Source organism: Myotis daubentonii, chromosome 1 (genome assembly GCF_963259705.1).
Source record: "Myotis daubentonii chromosome 1, mMyoDau2.1, whole genome shotgun sequence".
Classification (NCBI taxonomy): domain Eukaryota; kingdom Metazoa; phylum Chordata; class Mammalia; order Chiroptera; family Vespertilionidae; genus Myotis; species Myotis daubentonii.
In genome coordinates this window covers 208,987,782-209,008,257 of record NC_081840.1, presented here as the reverse complement: position 1 = coordinate 209,008,257, position 20,476 = coordinate 208,987,782, and the positions used below count along the sequence as shown (strand labels likewise).

Genomic DNA, 20,476 nt, shown 5'->3' with positions numbered 1-20,476 from the left:
AATAAGGGATTTAAGAAGTATGAAGTGATAAGATGATAGATTTGTTATATATAATCTACCTAGAATAAAAGATCAGAAAAAGAATCACCAATATTTTCTTTTAGTATTCATTTTTAAAAAATATATTTTTATTGATTTCAGAGAGAAAGAGAGAGGGAAGAGATAGACACATCAACAGTGAGAGGAAACCATTGATTGGCTGCCTCCTACATGGCCCCCACTGGGGATTGAGCTGGCAACCTGGGCATGTGCCCTGACCAGGAATGGAACCATAACCTCCTGGTTCATAGGCTGATGCTCAACCACTGAGCCATGCTGGTTGGGCTAGTATTCATTTTCTAAACCAGTTTTTGAGAGCCTATACTTGGTGGTTTCCCTCTATCATTCTTGAGTCTTTGAGATGCATGATGGGCATTTACTATCTTTTTCTTAAATGTTTAAAGGATTGCTTATGTTAATGTTTTCACATAACTTTTATTTTTATCTGTTGACATTATATTTGTATTTAAACTCTCTACAGCTATTCATTAGAACACACAGTGCAATTTTTAAACTGTGTTCTTGAAGGAGACCCTGTAAAAACAGTTGTAGCACCAGAGTTTGTTCACCAAAATGAGAATGCCACTTCTTACACTGCACAGAAGCCTAAGGAGAAAAAGGTATAGAATTGCTTATTTTTTACTATAATGGTAAATAAATGTATTTGAAAATATAATTGTTTTATTGAGATAATTTAATGATTATTTCTTACCATTTTGACTAGATTGGAAATTTAACCACCAATACCATGTTTGGTTTAGAATGTCTGTTTACTCAAAGTAATGAATTTATAGCTGATTGTGATTTTTCCGTCATTGTCATTGTGTACCACTAGCACTTGAATTTCTGTAACTTTTTCTGTGTAGACTACACAATTGAGTATGAGGCTTAATTGAATAGTAGTGGAATTGTAATATAGATGGGTCTTAGGCTGTAACTATGTGGGCAGAGATATTTAACCATTTGAAAAATTGCCAAATTTCCCCCCAAAGTGGCTGACTATTTTACATTCCCACCGGCTGTGTATGAGGGTTACAATTTCTCCACATTCTCTCAGTCTTTTTGATTATAGCCATCCCAGTGGGTGTGAAGCTGTTTTAAGGGTACCTGGTCAGACACTACACATGGAGATGGCACGAAGGAAGAAGTTTATTACATGCACAGGTCTCTAGCAGCAGGAGGTATGGCCCACCATCCAGGGCCATATGGGAAGCAGCAGGTTGGTCAGGAGCCAGAGGGAGTAGGTGGGGGAAATGTGGGCAAGAGGCTTTTTTTGTAGTTTCTGTGGGAAGGAATAGGTGAGGCAAGGTAAGCAGGCTTAGGATTGGCTAGTTTGAATAATTTCTGTAGGCTTTAGGGCATAGGAACCTTCCCTAGTTTTCTGGTACTTGGCCTGGGTGACTAGAGTATGTTGATGGTAGTCCAGAGGGTGAGAACTCCAAAACCCAAAAGGCAGTGGTTGCAATATGAGCTCTAGATTAGTTGGTTTGCATATGTAAGATGCACCAGCAGGTGAGTTATTTGTTAACCCCCTGGTTGGGGGTTAGAGGGCTGTTTTCTCCAGGGGTTAGCAGGGCCCTAGATGCCAAAGAATCAGAATTCAGGAAATAAAAGATATGGTTAACACAGAAGTGATTTTGATTTTGATTTCCCTGATGACTGGTGATGTTGAACATCTTTTCATGTGCTTGTTGGCCATTTGTGTGTCTTCTTTGAAAAAATGTCTATTTGTATCCTTTGTCCATTAGACAATTTTTTTTGAGGAGTTCTACATGTTAGATTCAAGTTCCTTATCAGTCATGTAATTTGCAGAATTTTCTCCCATTCTGAGGGTTGTCTTTTTACTTTTTTGATGGTGGTCTTTAAATTTTGATGATGCATAATCATCTTTTTTCTTTTGTTGCTTGTACTTTTGGTGTTATGAAGATTTACACCTATTTTTTTCTAAGAGTCTTATAGTTTTAGTGTGCATTATGTTTAGGTCTTTGATCTATTTTGAGTTAATTTTTGTATGTGGCATGAAGTAGGGGTCCACGTTCATTGCTTTGCATGTGCATATCCATTTGTCATAGCATCACTTGTTGCAAAGACTGTTCTTTTCCCAATGAATTTTCTCATCACTTTTGTCGAAAATGAATCGACTGTAAGTTTTTTGCTAGACCCTCAATTTGATTCTGTTGATCTGTATATCATTGTGTCAGTACCATATTGTCTTGATTTTGAAAATTGGGAAGTTAAGTTTCCAACTATAGTCTTTTTTCAAGATTGTTTTGGCTGTTCTTGTCCACTTGCATTTCCATGTGAATTTTAGGATCAGCTTGCCAGTTTCTACAAAGAAACTAGCTGGAATTTTTATGGGGATTGTGTTGAGTCTGTAGATCAGTTTTAGGTGTATTGCCATCCTGACAATATTGTGTTCTCATCTTTGAACATGGAGTATCTTTCCATTTATTTAGGCCTTCTTAATTCATTCAACAGGATATTATAGTTTTGAGTATTAAGTTCTGCATGTCTTTCATTAAATTTACTTTAAAATATATATTTTTTTACCTTCAAATATGAAAAGCTATTTTTTCTTTTTTCTTTTCTTTGATGCTATTATAAATGGGATTGCTTTCTTCATTTTATTTTTGGATTGTATAAATGCATAGAAATAGAATTGATTTTGTATATTACTCTTGTATGTATTAGATTTAGGGTGGGGTTTTTTTGTTTGTTTTTTTAACAGACTTTTAGTATCCTTACTTATTCATAAGACCACTCAGGGATAACTTGTGTGCTCCATTTTTTTAAAACATATTTTTATTGATTTCAGAGAGGAAGGGAGAGGGAGAGAGAGACAGAAACATCAATGATGAGAGAGAACCACCATCGGCTGCCTCCTGCACCCTTTCTCCCCCTCTTCCCCCCCGCCCCGCTGGGGAACCAGCCAGCAACCAGGGCATATGCCCCTGACTGGAATCGAACCCGGGACCCTTCAGTCCACAGGCTGACACTTTATCCACTGAGCCAAATCAGCCAGGGCCATTTTTTCTTTTAATATTTCATCATAACTTAGTTGATGTGTAGGACATAGCTAATTTTGATATTCATGTGATCTGTACACGGGGCAAGAACCAACTGATACCCCTGATGCCTGTGTTCATCATGGATAGACAGGTGTAGTGTATTATAAGGTGCGAAGAGTATATTAGATGATGATGAGGCCTTCCAGGCCAAACTGGGAATGGAGATTACTTCTTTTCTCTCCTGACAAGAGAGCATGGCACCATGGATCATTATGGCACTGTGGATCATTATGGTGATGGGAAGGTGTATTGCTCAAAGTTGGAGATGATTGGGAAATGTTGGAATCAGAAAAGGAGATTCTGTGTTATGTAAATGTTGGCCAAAATGTAAACTTTAAGTTATTTGGGAGATTATTCTTAGTCTTTCTCACAAAATGTAGTCAGGTGTCAAAATGCTGATAAAAACCTTTTTACATTTGTGAGAATATTCTGTTTGCTATCCTAGGACCCTAAGGGACCACATATACTAAAGGGAAGTATCATGGTACCAGTAAATTTTTTTTTTTTTGTACCAGTAATGTTTTGGTTTATCTGTTTTTAACATTTACAGCTGTGTTTTATTAATTCTGCTTTTCCCCTTTAGCCTTTAATAAAATTTATGGGCTTGCTACCATAGGAAATGGTTTTGGTATCATAATATATCATGTTTTCAACAGAATAAGTGACACTAATTAGGTGAATTCCTAGGAAGCATATATTTCAATTTCACTTGGCTCCTGTTAATGAAGTTATAGTAAACCATAAAACTATCGGGTACAAAAATAAACCTTAGTTTTGTTTTAAAAGAGAGTGGCTATTTGAGAAAGCATCTCTCATTATAGCTCTTTTATTCTTTTAAAAAATAAGAAATGAAAGGTCTCTTCCCAGAGAAGCAAATGCGATTTGCATTTTTTAGTATGAACACCAACAGAGACTCTGATGCTATGAAATATTTATGTTCACAGTGTTTGTCACTCTGGGCTTTCAGAAGTCATAGAAAGCGTTTTTATTATCCCCTCCCTGCAAAATTTTTGATTTTATCAGGGATGCCAGCCATACACAGAATATTTAAACATTAATCTGTAACCAGCTTGTGATTATGTATTGGCAAGAGTGATAATAAGGATGTAGGTCCAATGAATATTCTATGCCAGAGAGCCTTGTGTTCTTTTGTAAAATAAACTGGATATTTGTTACAACAATAAATTGACTGTATATTTATAGATTTTTGATGCCGGTAATGAATTAGAAGTATGATGATGCCTTTATTTTATTCTTCTCTCTCTTTTTAAATTTCATTTATTTTCTATAACTCTTTCAAGCCTCTAGAATTCTAGGTGCCAAGTAAGCAAAATGTAATGAGTGAAAAATTATACAACCAACTGTCAAAAGGTTTTTTTCTCAACCTTTCTTGGCTTCTGAACTTCATTCACAGGCAGAAAGTTTGAAAAATTATTCTTATCAATTAGTGATATATATTATATAATACATATAATGTTTTATAATATTAATATATATTAAATTCTATTACATAAAATCCTTAATTGGAATTTATTAAAGATTGTCTTATAGAATACATTATAATTATAATCCCTCATAATATTTCTAATTTAATGACTGTTTTTAGCTTTTGGAAATTTAACAAGTAAACTAACTGATTCCTTTTCAATTAATTATATCAGAAAAACATGATTTATTTAAAAAAATTGAAATTTATATTTTTGGGGGGGATTTGCTTTTCAATGTTCATAAAATGTATGGCACCGATACTTGGGATTCTTTTAAGCTTTTAAGAAAATCAACTCAATCATAGTGATTAAACCCCTCCTCCAATCCCCCCACTCCAATTACATGCTAAGAAACATCAGATTTCTGCTTGCAAATAATATTTTGGAGAGTGGGTAAATAAATGAAAGCCAAATTGGATATAGAAGTCACAAGTGCTGTTTTTTAATATTGACTTTGTTATTTTAAAAACATCTGGATGTGTACTATATAAGAATTTTCTTCAGGAAAATGGAATTTTCTATTTGGTGGAAAGCATTAAGACAAATTTGCATAATTATTATTTCCAGTACCTTGTGTTTTAACTCGGTTACTTTTGCTCCTTTAGATATAAAGTCTATTCTGGATAGCAATTACCTGATTGAAACATCATTTTCCAAAAGCTCAGAAAGTCAACACTACCATAGCAGCTAGTTGGGAGTCATCTGATTAAAAACTGCTCCTATAAACCCACTTAATATTTTTACTACCTACCAGGCATGGTCACTACACATGCCCTTCTTTTTTAAAAAGAATATAATTATTTTATCAGTTAAAAAAGTTTTTATTGGGGTGATATTGGTTACTAAAATCATGTAGGTTTCAAGTTACAATTCTATGATACATCACCTGTATATTGCATTGTTGGTTTACAGCCAAAGTCAAATCTCCTTCTGTTGTCATATATTTGACACCCTTTACCCTTTACTACTCCCCACCTCTTTCCCTCTGGTAACCACCACCCTATTGTCTGTGTATGAGTTTTTATTTGTTCATTTGTTGTTTTCAGTTTTATATCCCATATGAGTGAAATCGTATGGTTCTTGATTTTTTTATCTGACTTATCTTGATGAGCACAATATTCTCAATATCCATCCATGTTGTCCCAAATTGGCAGTATTTCATATTTTATGTACTACATCTTCAATCATCTGTCAAAGGACACTTTGGTTGTTTCCATGTCTTAGCTACTGTGAATAATACTGCAGTAAACATAGGGATACATATATTCTTATGAATAAATGTTTCCAAATTTTGGGGGGTAGATACCCAGAAGAGGGATTTCTGGGTCATAACCTTAATTTTTGGGGGATCCTCCATTGTGTTTTCCATAGTGGTTGTACCCATTTACATTCCCACCATCAGTGAATGGTGATTCCTCTTTCTTTACAACCTTTGCAACACTTGTTGTTACTTTGGTAATAGCCATCTAACAGGTGTGAGGTGGTATCTCATTGTAGTTTTGAGTTGCATTTTCCTAATAGCTAGTGAAGTTGAGCATCTTTTCATATACTGTTGGCTGTTTGTATGGACAAGTGTTGTTTCAGGTCCTATGCTCATTTTCTAAAGTGGATTATTTTGTTGAATTGAAATATGCCATTACAAAAAATATGAGTTACCCTCCATTCCTACTTTCAGTGACCGGACCCTTTGAATGGGTTCACAAACTAAAAATTTGAAAAATTTTGCATTAGTTGATAAGTGCATGACTTACTACGTAGACACTAGGGAGATGTTTTTATCTGAGAAGAAAGATGAAAAATAGTAGAGCCTAGTTTTCATACATATTTTTATGAAGGTAAAGCCTATATTTCCTACTTCCTTTGTATTGTACTTATTGGGTGACATCGTATAGGCAAAGAAATCGAAGGAGACTGAAGATACACCGAGTGAATCACCCTTCCAGGATTTTGAGTACCCCAAGTACGACGACTACAGGGCCGAGGCTTTCCTGCACCAGCAGAAGAGGATGGAATGCTACAGCAAGGCCAAAGAGGCTTATCGCATGGGGAAGAAAAACGTCGCCACATTTTATGCTCAGCAGGTAGGGAGGAAAACTGTTTTTTTCTTTGTCACTTATGATGTCTGAATAATCTGGAAGCAGATAATACTTGTATTGGGATGAGATTAAGTTATTCTGGGGAATGTAGATTATATAAGTGGTATAAGGTAACTTGATATATAAGAAATGTATGGTTCTGAGACTTTTCATCTCCTTTGAAATGCTCAGTTTCTGTGGTTGCTGTTGCATTTACAGCTTACAGGAATTGCAGTTTATTCTGACGGTCCGTATTTTATTTTAGGATAGATTCCCCCATTCAGTACCACTTCTAAACAGATACAAGTCTGGAGCAACGACAGCAGAATGTTAATATTGGCCATCTCAGGGTGGGATCACAGGGGCCTTGTGCTTTAAATCACGTTAGAATTTTCAGTAATGTATCACTTTTATAATCAGAAAAAGGAAGTTACATTACTGTCTTTCAGAGAAATAAAATTTCTACTGGGGCTCATTTGGCATAGTATTGCCTGATTTACCTTTTATTTTTGTGGTTCTATATGGCTTACTTTTTTGTGATTGAGCAGAGAAAGGCATCAAGCTGGTATAACCCTGTGAGCCCTAATAGTAAATCTTGAGGGATGGCTTCAGGGGTAATTACAAGGTTTTGAAAGGGATGAGACTCGGGATTATCAAAGGACAAACCAGTGGATTCCTTCTTGAGATGGATGGTGTTTAAGTTTCTGTTTTCTATGATTTTGGGATCAGAAAATAGGTTTGAAATGATTTATTAGTTTGAGAACTATCTTGTTAATACACTGAAATTTACCTAAATTTTGGTGCATTCTTACATATTAGCTCATTGCATTAAAAACAATTTTAGATGAGCTATTCCCTGTTTTGTTCTACCTTTTATTTGGGCCACTGTTTGTTTCCTCATTGCCTACCAAGTAACAAGTATCACAGTGTTTCCTGGTGCCATGTTTATAATTAAAGGGCAGTCTCCACGAGCAGAAGATGAGGGAAGCTAATCACCTTGCTGCGATAGAGATCTTTGAGAAAGTCAATGCCTCCCTGCTGCCACAGAACGTTTTAGACCTCCATGGACTGCACGTGGATGAAGCTATAGAACATTTGATGGCAGTTTTACAGCAGAAAACTGAAGGTAGGACTGTGAAAATGACAAATTTTCAATTCAAAATATGTCTTTGCTCATATTGGTATAAATTACAAATTCAGGAGAGCCTGAATGTGCAAGCTGAGGCTATATGTGCGACATTTATAGGCTCTTCCCTCAAGAGAACCTTCTTGGGAAAGAATTGTCATGGGCACGGCCATTAACAGTTTCTTTTTTATTTCCCTGTTTCACTTATATTTGTATTTCTTTGATGTGTTTGTTAAAGGAAGGGCACAGTGTAATCTGGGAATCCTGAGACATAATTGTAAGTGGGACCTTTCAGAAATACTATACATCTTTGTTCAATAGACATTTATTAAAGCTAATAGGTATTTCTTACATGTCACTCGTTCAACTGATGCTTAATAAAATGCAGAAGTAAATAAGGTGATAGAATTTTTACAGAATTCTCACAAAAGGCAGGATTTCTGAGTGTTTGGGTTACGGTGGTTTCCCTTTCTGCTTGCACTTTGTCTCTGCAGGTCAATACCTGCCTCTCATCTAAATTCTGCCTCTTCCCAGGGCTTCGGATGCGGATCTTTTTCACGTTCCTACTCAATATCCTGCAATTCACATACATTAAAGTACCAGTTGGTGTAGATTCTTGTTTCTTTTTCATGATCAGATGGTAGCACTTAAAAAAATTCAATCTGTTTTAGTTACCCCAGACTTCAATACTAGATGTCATCTCCTTTCATCAATAGAATAATATTTTTGAATTCTCAACTTGGCTTTTTCTTTATCTTCCTTTTTATTGTGAAGTCATAGAGTACCATGTCTCAGCTCTTACCTTGTGGCTCCATAGCTCTGCCTTGTCATTTATAGCTGCGTTGTTTTGCTTAATTGATTTATATATATATTTTAGAAAGCTTTACACTGTACTTTATACAGGTTTATCAGTTCAACACATATCACTGGTAGTTAAATACTTGAAGAAATATGATTGATATAAAAGGCTGATACTTTGTGACTTTGTGAACTGTTCTACAATATTTCGCCTAATTTTAATATCCATTGATAATCCTTGGCTAAATGAGTTATTATATTGGTGGTTGCCTATGGTGTTTTTAGCGAGGGTGGAGGAGGAGAGAAGGAGGGAAGGCAGGAGAGAGAGAGAGAAACATCAATGTGCCCTTGACCAGGAATTGAGCCAAGCTGCCCAGGGCTGCTAATGGTGTTTTATAATTTGTGTCCATTCTGTGTTCACTAGCAGACGTTCTTTGATGAAGGACAAGATTCCACTCTTCCAGTTGTTTTTTTTTTTTTTTTTTTAAATAGAAAATTGGACATTTTAGAGAAAATCTAGAAAAAAACAATAATAAAGATCAGAAAAGAAAGTTTAAGACCATTTTAAATATATTATCTGGAGAAAAGAAAGACTGTCATGTAAGCAGTAATATAAGAGAATATTCTGTCTAGAGGATGAATAAATAATTTACTCAATAAATTTGATTATTTTCTATATTCTACGCATCAAGGATAAAGCAGTGAAAATGAAACACAGTCTCTGTCTATGGAGTTTGCCATCTATTAGGGTAGATGATAATGGACAAATAGTTACATAAATAATTAGCATTGTGATAAAAAAAAGTATAGGTTGCCATGTTTCATTTAGCATAACTTCCCAAAACTCTATGTAATCTGTTCCTCGCCTGCCTCTCCTTTTCTGTATGTTTATCTATACTGTCATTTCTTGACCCATAGACTAAGTTAGGCTCCCCATTAATAGCCTCTCATAGTATTCCTGTGTATCACAATATTTGTAAAAAAGCTTATTGTATAATTATTAAATATCTTGCTGGCCTAGAATTGAGTCAGTGATTATTATTGACTCATCATTTGTATATAGAGCCTTTTCAGTATTCAAAAAAACCTTTTGAATAAATGACTGAATAAAGGGTAGGTATTCCTCATTTTGTAGATGAGGAAACTGATTTTCAAAGTTTATAATAAGTGTTGATAAGAACGTAGAGAATTGCAACCCTCATATATTGCTAGTGGGAATGTTAAATGGTGCAACCACTATGGAAAAGGTTGGCATTCCTCCAAAGGTTAAACATAGAGTTCCCATATGTTCCAGCAGTTCTGCTCTTAGAGAATTGAAAACAATCCATTCACACAAAAATTTGTACATGGATGTTCATAATAGCCAAAAAGTAAAAACAACCCAAATGTCCATCAACTAATGAATGGGCAAACAAATGTGTAATGTCCATGCAGTGGAATACTATTCAGCCATAAAAAGGAATGAAGTGCTGATACATGCTACAAATGGATGAACCTTGCAAACATTATGATGTATGAAAGAAGCTAGATACAAAAGGCTACATATTTATATGATTTCCATTTAGATGAAATTTCCAGAACAGGCAAATCCACAGAAGCAGTAAGTACATTAGTGATTGCTAGAAAGGAGGAAAAGGGCTGGAAAGGGCATAAAAGGGAGTGACTGCTAACAGCTATAGAATTTCTTTTTGAGAAGATGGAATATTTTGGAATTAGATGGTGTTGATGGTTACACAACATTAGAATATACTAAAAACCACTGATTTGTACATTTTAACATTGAAATTTTTATATTATGTGAATTTTATAGCAATACAAAAATTACAAGAAAAAAGGAGTTAAATAACTTGTATAAACTGATAGATACTTGGTCAGACCCAAGATATGAACCCTTTCTGGAAGCCAAAGCCCGTTTTGCTGCCTCCTGTGGTGACCTGTAGTTACTGCAGTTACCACCAGGTGGTGGTATTGTTGAATAGAAACATGTCCAGGGGAAAATCTGTGGCTCTGCCCTGAATTGCTTTGTCATAAAAGACAACATTAGGGATGAAAAAAAAAAAAGATATCTGTCCTTCTGTCTTTATGATTGAAATATACACCACCACCACCCATGAAGTATTTTTGCCCCAAAATAAACCAGAAACAAATAAAGCCGTTAGATCTCACAACTACTTCACAGGGATTTACAGGGATCAGAGGAACGTGTTAAATGGCACCATGGAGATACAATCAGTGAAATCCAGATTGGAAATCTAGGATAAACGATCCAATTTTTCCAACAAATTTCAAAGAAAAACACAAGGGGAGGGAGAACCTTTTTTTTTTTTTTTTAAACATATTTTTTATTGATTTCAGAGAGGAAGGGAGAGGGAGAGAGAGATAGAAACATCAATGATGAAATTCCCAGAACATCACTGATCGGCTGCTTCCTGCACGCCCCCCAGTGGGGATCGAGCCTGCAACCCGGGCATGTGCCATGACTGGGAAGGAGCCGTGACCTCCTGGTTCATAAGTCTACACTCAACCACTGAGCCAAGCCAGTTGGGCAAGGGGAATATTAAGGAACTATTTTTAATTTTGCAAGATATTGGTGACATTGTGGTTATATATTTTTTAAGGGTCCTTTTTGAAATACATACTGAAATATTTACAATTGAAGTGATACGAAATTTAGCATATGCTTAAAAACTAGTTAGTTTTTTAAAAGGTGGTAAACAGCAGGAATAACCTGAAATTTGTGAACATATACCAGTACATTCATTCGTTCAACAAACATCCTTTGAACACTTACTTTATTTGAGGCATGTGATTCAACTAGACAATGTTTTCAGAGCAGTAAGTGAACTATTGAAAGGAGTGATGGTATAAATGACCGCCCTGATAAGGGGAGCAGTAGTGAAGGAGTGGCGAGTGAATTATAGCAAGTTAAGTAGTGAAGGAATGGTGAGAGTGAATTATACTCAGTTAAGCAGTGAAGGAGTGGTGAGAGTGAACTATAGTTAAGTAGTGAAGGAGTGGTGAGAGTGAATTAGTTAAGAGATTCAAGGTTTTTTTTTTTAATCCTCACTTGAGGATATTTTTCCATTGATTTTTAGACAGAGTGGAAGGGAGAAAAGATGGGGGGCGGGGGGGGGGGGGGAGAGAGAGAGAGAGAGAGAGAGAGAGAGAGAGAGAGAGAGAGAGAGAGAGATGGAGATGCTTTCCTCACGTGTTCTGAAGGGGGCCAGGGATTGGTCCAACAATCAAGGTATGTGTCCTTGACCAGGAACTGAACCTGTGATCCTTTGGTCTCCTGGCCAGATCTTTAACCACTGAGAAAACCAGCCAGGGTGAGAGTCAAGTTTTTTTAAACCAAACTTTTATTTATAATATCACATCCATAAATAAAAATGCACAAATAATAATTGTGTAGCATAAAAACTTTTTACAAAGTGAATACCCTTGTACAGCCAGAACCCAGCAGAGTTGAATTTTGAATAAAATATTGCTTAAAGTATTGGATATACCAGTAGCTTAGAGCAGAAATGGAGGTCCTAAGCAAAGAAGGAATTAAAATGCAAGAGAAACATATCCTCTTAAAATTCCAGGCCAAATACTGCCCTAGGGACAGGAAACTTGAAAAACCATCTGCTTGTGGATCTGCTGGCGTCTTAGGGCAACTTGATGAGCAGAATATGGAATGTTTTTATTGTATGTATATGTATTTTATGCTAAAAGTGAGAACTTGTGCTATTTATAAATGAGGAACAAGTGTTTATTTAAATTCATTAAGTCAACTTTTATTATTAACAGGTTTTTAGAATTTTATTGCCTCTGTTATTGACTTTCAGGATTTATATATTTGATTTTCTCAAGGTCATTGCCAGAGTAGGCGTGGCAGTCTTTTAAGAGGCACAGGTTCACTCAATATTTAAAAATCACCTGTTTGGAAGAATTTCTTAAGTTAATACTTACCTTTTAACAGACTGCAGTCTATGTTATATTTAGTGGATTTGTTATAGCCATTACTGAGGGGGATACTCTATAAAGTACTTGCTTTATATCCCTTTTTACTGATGAGGAAACAGGCACAGATAGGCTACGTAACTTGTCTGTGGTCATCACACTCAGTCACTTAGTGGCTGAGCAGCTAATTAGGCCAAAGCTGACAGGCTTCAGAGCATTTATCTAATAGGGTTTTTGTGAAGATTCTTAGTTAGTAAATATAAATCACTTAAAGCAATGCCTGACTCCATGGGTGTAATAATTTTTAGGTATCATATTGTAATTACCGTTATTTCAGAGAGATATTTTGATAGCACAAGGAAATCTCCTTCCCCACGTGGGAAAATGTTTCACTCTAGTTTTTAGGCACATAAATTGCTATAAGGCTTCCATATTTCAACAGTGTAGATACAACTTACATTTAAAGATAACAGTTCTGGGCTTTTTAAAGTCATGAGTCTCTAAATCCCCATGAAAATAACTTCATATGTGTTTTGAGTAGTTCATGTTTATTTTCTATTGAGATTGTAATTTAAATGAATTTGAACTATTCCAATTCCCTTTGTAACAGAATTTAAGCAGAATGGTGGCAAGCCCTATCTGTCTGTGATTACGGGGAGAGGCAATCACAGCCAGGGAGGAGTAGCTCGCATCAAACCAGCTGTCATTAAATACCTCACAAGCCATAGCTTCAGGTGAGTATAAATTGCTATTACCGATAATTGACAATTGCCCATATCTATAGATAGTAAACACTAAGAGTGTGCTTAGAACGATATGTTAAAGTAGTTAACTAAATTTGACCTTCTGATTTTAGCTACAGTCATGCTTAAATTATGATTACCTGCTGGATTTCTGATGTCCAGTAAACCAGAAATGAAAGAAAAATGTGTTTGTTATTGAAGTAATCAGTCATCTGACAAAACTATTTCTATCATAAATTTAAAATCTAAAAGAAAGTAATAATATTTGTATTTCTTTGATAATGTATTATCCAAGATAATTCGGTTACACATATCATAGTTTAAGATTGCTGTTTAATTATCCCTTTGGAAGTAGATGTATATCTGTGGATTTTGGAAGGAATTAGGAGCTTCTGCTGAAATACGTTTATAATTTGGATGTGTTTAAATATTAGCAGAAACACTGTAGTCACTGTGAATTTATACCTCTTTAATAAGTTAAATGCTATTAATGATCTTAGCTGACAAATATGAACTGTTCTTTTTTATTAAGTGATTATTATTCTGCAACAGAAAACAACAAGAAAAGTCCAAGAATAAAGATCTGTTGAAAGATAGATTCCCTGAGGATGTATTTCATTAAGTAGCCTTCTTTCCCTGCTACTAGTTTCAGTTAGTGTAGTATATTTTTTTATGCCATGTAATAAATGTTGTTTGGCTGCATTATAGAAAATGGTAGTATTCTGAGCATGAAAACATATGACATTATAGTTACTTTTACAAAAGGAATACTTAGACCAGAACATTATCACGTTGGGATTAATGATCTATTTCAGAGACTAGTGTTTTTTTTTAATTTAAAATTTCACACAGAGGGTGTTGAAACCATTTAATGGCCTGATGAATTAAACTTACCTATTTGATTTCTTCTTGTTACACAAGGCATAGAAATAATATAATGTAGGCAACATCTTGTTCTTGATACAGCATGCTCTTCTTCATGAAGGTCAAATTCAGGCTTGAGAGTTTTGATAAATCTTAAATTGTAATAATTATTAAGTTAGGAGTAAACCCAAGCCTTAGGATTGTATTTATTTTGACAACAAATTAAAAGGACCATAAGCATAGATACTGGTCCTGGATATTGAGAGTACTTTGATAGTAAATATATTTGGTATAGGCCTTTGGAATTGATTATAATATACATTTCTTACCTAGTTAGAAATTTTTATCTTTAAAATTACTCTTTTCTCATTTCTGCAGGTTCTCTGAAATTAAACCAGGGTGCTTGAAGGTCATGCTCAAGTAAAATAAATGTCCTTAACTTAGAAGTGTGAAGGTTTGTAGGTTAAAATTAGTTTTATTTGCAGTAATTAAGTCAATTTTACTATCAACATGTGTTTTATTAGAAATAATGTCCAGTTATAAAACAAAAATGTTATGATGTTTTTCAAAATTCAAGAGAAGTTTAATTTTTTATCGAATCATATGCCAAATATGCTAAAAATATTAGAGATAATTTTCTTAGATAAAATTATCAGATCCAGTTTTAAAGTTTGAAAGTGCAGAGATTTTTTCTAAAAGAGAAATTATCTTTCTATTAATTGTTGTTTGATGTTTAGTGAAGACCTAATGGTATCTATGATAGTAATGAAAGAAAGGAGAACTAATAAAACACTTGAATGCTTTTTTATTTCAAAACAAAATTTTAAAAAAATCTTTTTATTTTGCTATGTCCTATTGGAAGGAAGACATGCTGTTGTGCTTTCTTCTGCTTTGTATTTGTATATGATTTTGATCTCTTAACCTTCTGTTTCTTTTTTCTGCGTGTGGGCATTTCCAGGAGGAAAGTTGGGGTCTGAGATTATATTGCAGTTTTACACTTTCCAAAGGCAGAAAAAGTTTCAGAGAAGGAGAAGTGGTTAGATATCTACCAAATGTTGCCATCTTATAGAACTGCTTCTAGAACCATCTGTGTAAGTGGTATTTAAGATAGTTCTAAAGACCTGTCTTTTATATTTGAGGCTTGTAATTTCTAGACTGCAGTAAGGTCAAAATTCTATTAACTTAAAAACAAATACAGAAAGCAGTTTTGATGTAATTATAAAAAGAATCACTACAATTTAAAAGTTTTTAACTTTTATTTTTAAAAAGAGCCAACTTCCTGGAAGAAAACCTTCATTGGCTTCTCTTTTTTGGTCAGGTAAAAAGTTCTGTTAGTATGTTAAAGTATGTTGATTGAAATTTCCTTTATACAAGTTTAATGTGATAAAGTTTAATTTTCCAGTATGAGACAGTGGTTTAAATAAATTTGACTTTGGATATGGAGAATACTACATATAATTTTAACAATTGTGTTGCTCTTTCATAAACTTAAAAAATCATTTGGATCAGGAATTATAGGATTGAGCTGTTACTGAAAGAACCCTGAATTACAGAATGGTTTCCTAAAATAACAGACATTTTAATGAAAATAGAACTCAAAAACACACTTTTATATATTATGAAAGCATGCTTTTAAAAGAAGAGCTGTGTTGTTGAATTTATTTCCACAAAAATAAAAATGTTTATTATTTAGAAATGGTTAGTGACTGATAATTGAAGTATTCATATTCTATGTTTGTAATAATTTGTTAAAAAAAGAAAAAATGCCAACAGTTTAGCATATGTTTTTAGTAATGTCTAGAAGAGTTGTACACATTAGAAATAAAACAGTTCATTTCAACTACTTATAAAATTACAATTGTTAATGATATAAAGTATCTTTATGTGTAAATTAATATGATGTAAGAAATGTGACTAACAATACTAAAACCTAGAGTTATTCGAGTGTGCAGCTGCATATTTTGTGTTTTTATATTTCCTCACCCAGTTGAAAAATTGCTTTTGAGCACTTCAGCTAAACTTATTTTAATAATATAATTATGATTAATGTGGGAGCAGTCAAAAAGAACAAGAGGTGAGGTGTTTTGTGGCAAAAACCAAATGAAAACAGCTTTGTTTTATGTTGTATCAACTTTAATGTTGTACTTTATTTTGCTAAACCTAGGGTATTTCTCCTTAATCATCATTCATAAATATATAGGCACATTTTAAGCATCGAATGTATTTTTGTAAAGCTGTTTAATCCTGTACTGCTACCTACCCCACTATCTAGCATAGTTTAAACAACACATAATTATGAAAAACATTTTTATAATTGCTCCTTTTGCCCATTTCTAAATCCTAGTATGGGGATTTTCAAAGTTTTTATGTGTTGGTATATTTGTGCTAGTACATTATTCATTAGGATGGCTCTTTGCAGAAGTACTAATATTTTTAAAGTGCAACACTTGTGTAGTTGGAAGGTTTTAGTAACAGTTATATCTTTCAGTAGTCTCTTATCCCAGTATCTACCAGGGGGAAAAGAGAACAGTGTGGAAACCACAGGGAATGTGCAGTTGGACTGAGGGGACCCTTAACAGTATTTTAATCCATCCACTTCCTTACTTGTTCCTGAGAAATGGAAGCATGTTGCTTTTTATTTATTAGCTGTTCGTATATTCCTATGTTCTTTTCAGATTGAGTTATTTTTCCAATTTATTAGTGTTTTCATATTTGCAGTTCTATGGCCTTTAAATACAGGACATATTATATAGTAGAATTCCTGACATATTTTAAAGTGTCTTGTGTATTATAACACATTTGAGAAGAAAAGCCAAACAATTCTGTTGGATTGTTTCCAGTCCTTTATTTTTGTTCTGTTTCTTTGAAAATTCAAGTATTTTGTATGCATAGAAAAAGGACACACAAGCTTGGTCTGAACTGGAAATTGGAAAGTTTGAAACTCAGGAAATTGCTCTGACAATGTCTTAACTGCTCTCAATTTAAGAAAATGACAAAATGCGTAAAAAAAACACAAAAATAATGTTTGCTGTTGTTTTCCAAGTGCTTTTCCATTGTGCAATGAGATGAAGTTTGAACATTTTTTTCCGTGCAGTGATTAAATAGTGTTTATTTTAAATTACATGTAAAAGAAACAAATTTAAATGTTTGTGTGGCCAAAAAAAAAAAAGTAAAGTTTATGTAGAATGTTTGTTAATGGTGCTTATTTTTGAAATGTAATTCAAGTTTACAGTGTTACTTAATGCTTCTTTAGAGAATTTAATAGAAAAACAAGGCTAGACTACATCTACATCCTGAAGAGCCTTTTAGAACTTCACATTGTATGATGAGAAATTTTATGATTTTCCATAAAGTTGAGCAATTGACTTTTATGGTCCAAATAATGAACCTGTTATTAACACATGACTGAATTAACCATGAAACTTCTCATTAAAGTACATCATTGCAGCTATCTGTTGGAGAACATATAATAAAAATTTCAGACAGTATATCAGAAATTCAATGTTTTTATTTGTACTATAAAGAAAATGTAATTTTGCTGTTAACTCTACTTTTTTATTGAAAATGTTTTGTAACTTTGCTTTAAAAATTTCTTATGAAGCCATTTGCAAATTACATATTTAATTTAATAAAATACTTTAGAAACAGTCCGGTGTGAGGAAATCTTTTATTTGATATGGTAAAGTTAGTAAAGTTTAAATATTAAAAAATATATATTTATTTAAGCCCTGACCGGTTTAGCTCAGTGGATAGAGCATCGGCCTGCAGACTGGAGGGCCCCAGGTTCGATTCCGTTCAAGGGCATGTACCTTGGTTGTGGGCACATCTCCAGTGGGAGATGTGCAGGAGGCAGCTGATCGATGTTTCTCTCTCATCAATGTTTCTATTCCTCTCTCTTCCTCTCTGTAAAAATCAATAAAATATATATTAAAAAACACACAAAACATTTGGCCTTAGCTGGTTTGGCTCAGTGTGGACTGAAGGGTTCCAGATTCAATTCTGGTCAAGGGCACATGCCAGAGTTGCAGGCTCTATTCCCAGTGTGGGGCATGTAGGAGGCAACCAATCAATGATGCTCTCTATCATTGATGTTTCTATCTCTCCCTCCCTCTCCCTTCTACTCTGAAATCAATAAAGATATATTTTAAAATCTTTTACTTTATTTTTTTAAATTCTTTACACTATTACAGATGTCTCCCACTCCTCCCTCACCCCTTAGCCACCTCTAGCCAACCCCTCTCCCCCTACCATCATGCATACCTGTGTAATCTCAAGGAAAAGGTGTCATAAAATTTTATTTCTATACCACAACTTTTATTCCAGTTTAAATTATTTTGCTATAGCAAATAAGGGGTCCACTTTTGAACCAGATAAATGGGTTAGCTAGATTTATCTCTTCACACCTTTGACAGATGTCAAAATTAAGATTTGTTTTTTAAGGGAATCAAGTAATAACTTTAGTTGATGTTAAAGACCTTTGAAATTTCACTCCTAAGTAGAATAACTCACTCATTTAGCAACTTAAAAATATTTATTTTTGGAGTGTTTATTGAATACTTGTTACTGGGGATATAATGTGAGACAAGACAGAAAATCTGTCCACCAGTATCTCATAATTATTTCATCAACTCTTGTGTATAGTGATGTATACTGTGGAACACTTTCATAAACATTATATTTTAACACTCAAAAGAATTTTTTAATATAGATGTCTTACAAAGACTTAGAGAAGTTGATGAATTTGCTAGTTAGTGGCAGGGGTAAGACTTGAACATAGTATTGAGTAACTTCCGTCATAAGAGTAAGAATTTATATTTAGAGATAATATCTTGTTATCCTCAACTAAAAGATAATCTGCTATTTATACATCTGCCTTCCTCCTTTATCCCAGAGAAGCTGCTATTACAGCTTTTTTCAATGCAAAGATAAAAATTCTCAATATAAAATTCGAGAGGTATAGCGTCTAGGACTGATTGGTGTGCTCTTGTATATGAAATTTTTTGGGGGATCTAAGATCGTTTTAGCTTACCACTCTACCATACTCAAGATGTGGCCCTCATTTTTTTAAATCAGGATGGGTGGCTAGAGCTGTAACCATCACAGGCCTACATTTTATTGGAAGGACAAAGAAGAGAACAATGGGCAAGTGTTAGCAATCTTTTATAGAAGATTTTTGGAAGCTGCCATAGTCACATAGTTCATACCTAGCTGCAAGAGAGGCTGAGAAATTGTATTTATTTCATACTGCCATATGTTCAACTAAAATTTGGAATTCTCTTTGAGGAAAGAGAATGGATATTAGGGGGATGAATAGCAGTCTTTGCCACATTATTTTTTTAAAAAATATGTTTTTATTGATTTCAGAGGAAGGGAGAGGGGGAGAGAGAGATAGAAACATCAATGATAAAAGATAATCATTGATGGGCTTCCTCCTGCATGCCAAATTCTGCTTGTTAGAAGCAAGTCACCAAGTTCAGTCCACATTCAAGAATAGGGAAATTAGCTTTACCTTTTAAAGGAAAGAGGGTCAAAGGATTTGTGGACGTATTTTAAAACCATCATTTCTGTGATGTGCCAGGCTCCATTAGATACTTTGCAAAATATACCTAATACGATCTCTATAATTGCATGAGATAGATTGTTGGCCTATCCAATAGGTATTCTTCCTTATTATCATAACTTTTTGTTCAGTATCTGTTTGCATTTTGCTCAGGGAAGATTGACCCTCTCTGGCCCAAAGGGTGAATTTGTGATTGGTTTAAAAGGCCTTCTGGCAGTTCCATTTCCCTTTGCCAGTGATTAGTTAAAGGGTAGACATATGATCAAGCCAAAGGGACTTCAGTAGAATTCTACTGGGAAGGTTCTAAGGAAGGTTTTTCTCCCTAATGTAGGAGGCCCCTGGGAGGAAGTGCATGCACCCTCTCCCCCTAAGACTGTGTGTGTGTTTGTAATGCCTGGAAATGCATTTCCAACATTATAACTGAAAAGATAAACACAAATCCCAAGCCATGTGCTAAGGATGATGGAGCATAAAAAGAAAAGAACCTTTGCTCAGCCAGTGTGGGTCAGTGGTTGAGTGTTGACCTATGAACCAGGGGGTCACAGTTTGATTTCTGGTCAGGGCACATGCCCAGCTTGCTGGCTCCATCCCCAGTAGAGGGTGTGCAGAAGGCAGCAGATTAATGATTCTCATTGATGTTTATCTCTCCCTCTGAATCAATAAAAATACTTTTTTAAAAGGTTTTATTTTTTTAAGAAAAGAACCTTTGTTCTTGATGACATCATTGAGCCCTTGAATTAACCCTGGGACCAATCTTAAGCTACCTGGTTA

At 34.4% G+C, this 20,476-nt stretch overlaps 1 protein-coding gene across 16 annotated transcripts in view; it reads left to right on the top strand.

Moving 5' to 3' along the window:
- Nucleotides 1–17,792, top strand: part of N4BP2 (NEDD4 binding protein 2) — an 86,855-nt gene extending 69,063 nt beyond the window's left edge. For 15 of the 16 annotated variants that reach the window (XM_059673023.1, XM_059672930.1, XM_059673005.1 and 12 more), the window contains 5 exons: nucleotides 521–659; nucleotides 6,487–6,675; nucleotides 7,627–7,795; nucleotides 13,149–13,272; nucleotides 14,524–17,792. In XM_059673023.1, the coding sequence (XP_059529006.1) occupies nucleotides 521–659; nucleotides 6,487–6,675; nucleotides 7,627–7,795; nucleotides 13,149–13,272; nucleotides 14,524–14,569 (667 nt within the window). In that variant the 3' untranslated portion in view covers nucleotides 14,570–17,792. Of the gene's footprint in view, nucleotides 1–520; nucleotides 660–6,486; nucleotides 6,676–7,626; nucleotides 7,796–12,180; nucleotides 13,059–13,148; nucleotides 13,273–14,523 lie in introns of those variants that run through there. The other variant, XM_059672956.1, reaches the window with a different exon arrangement.
- The last annotated feature ends 2,684 nt before the right edge of the window (nucleotides 17,793–20,476 follow it).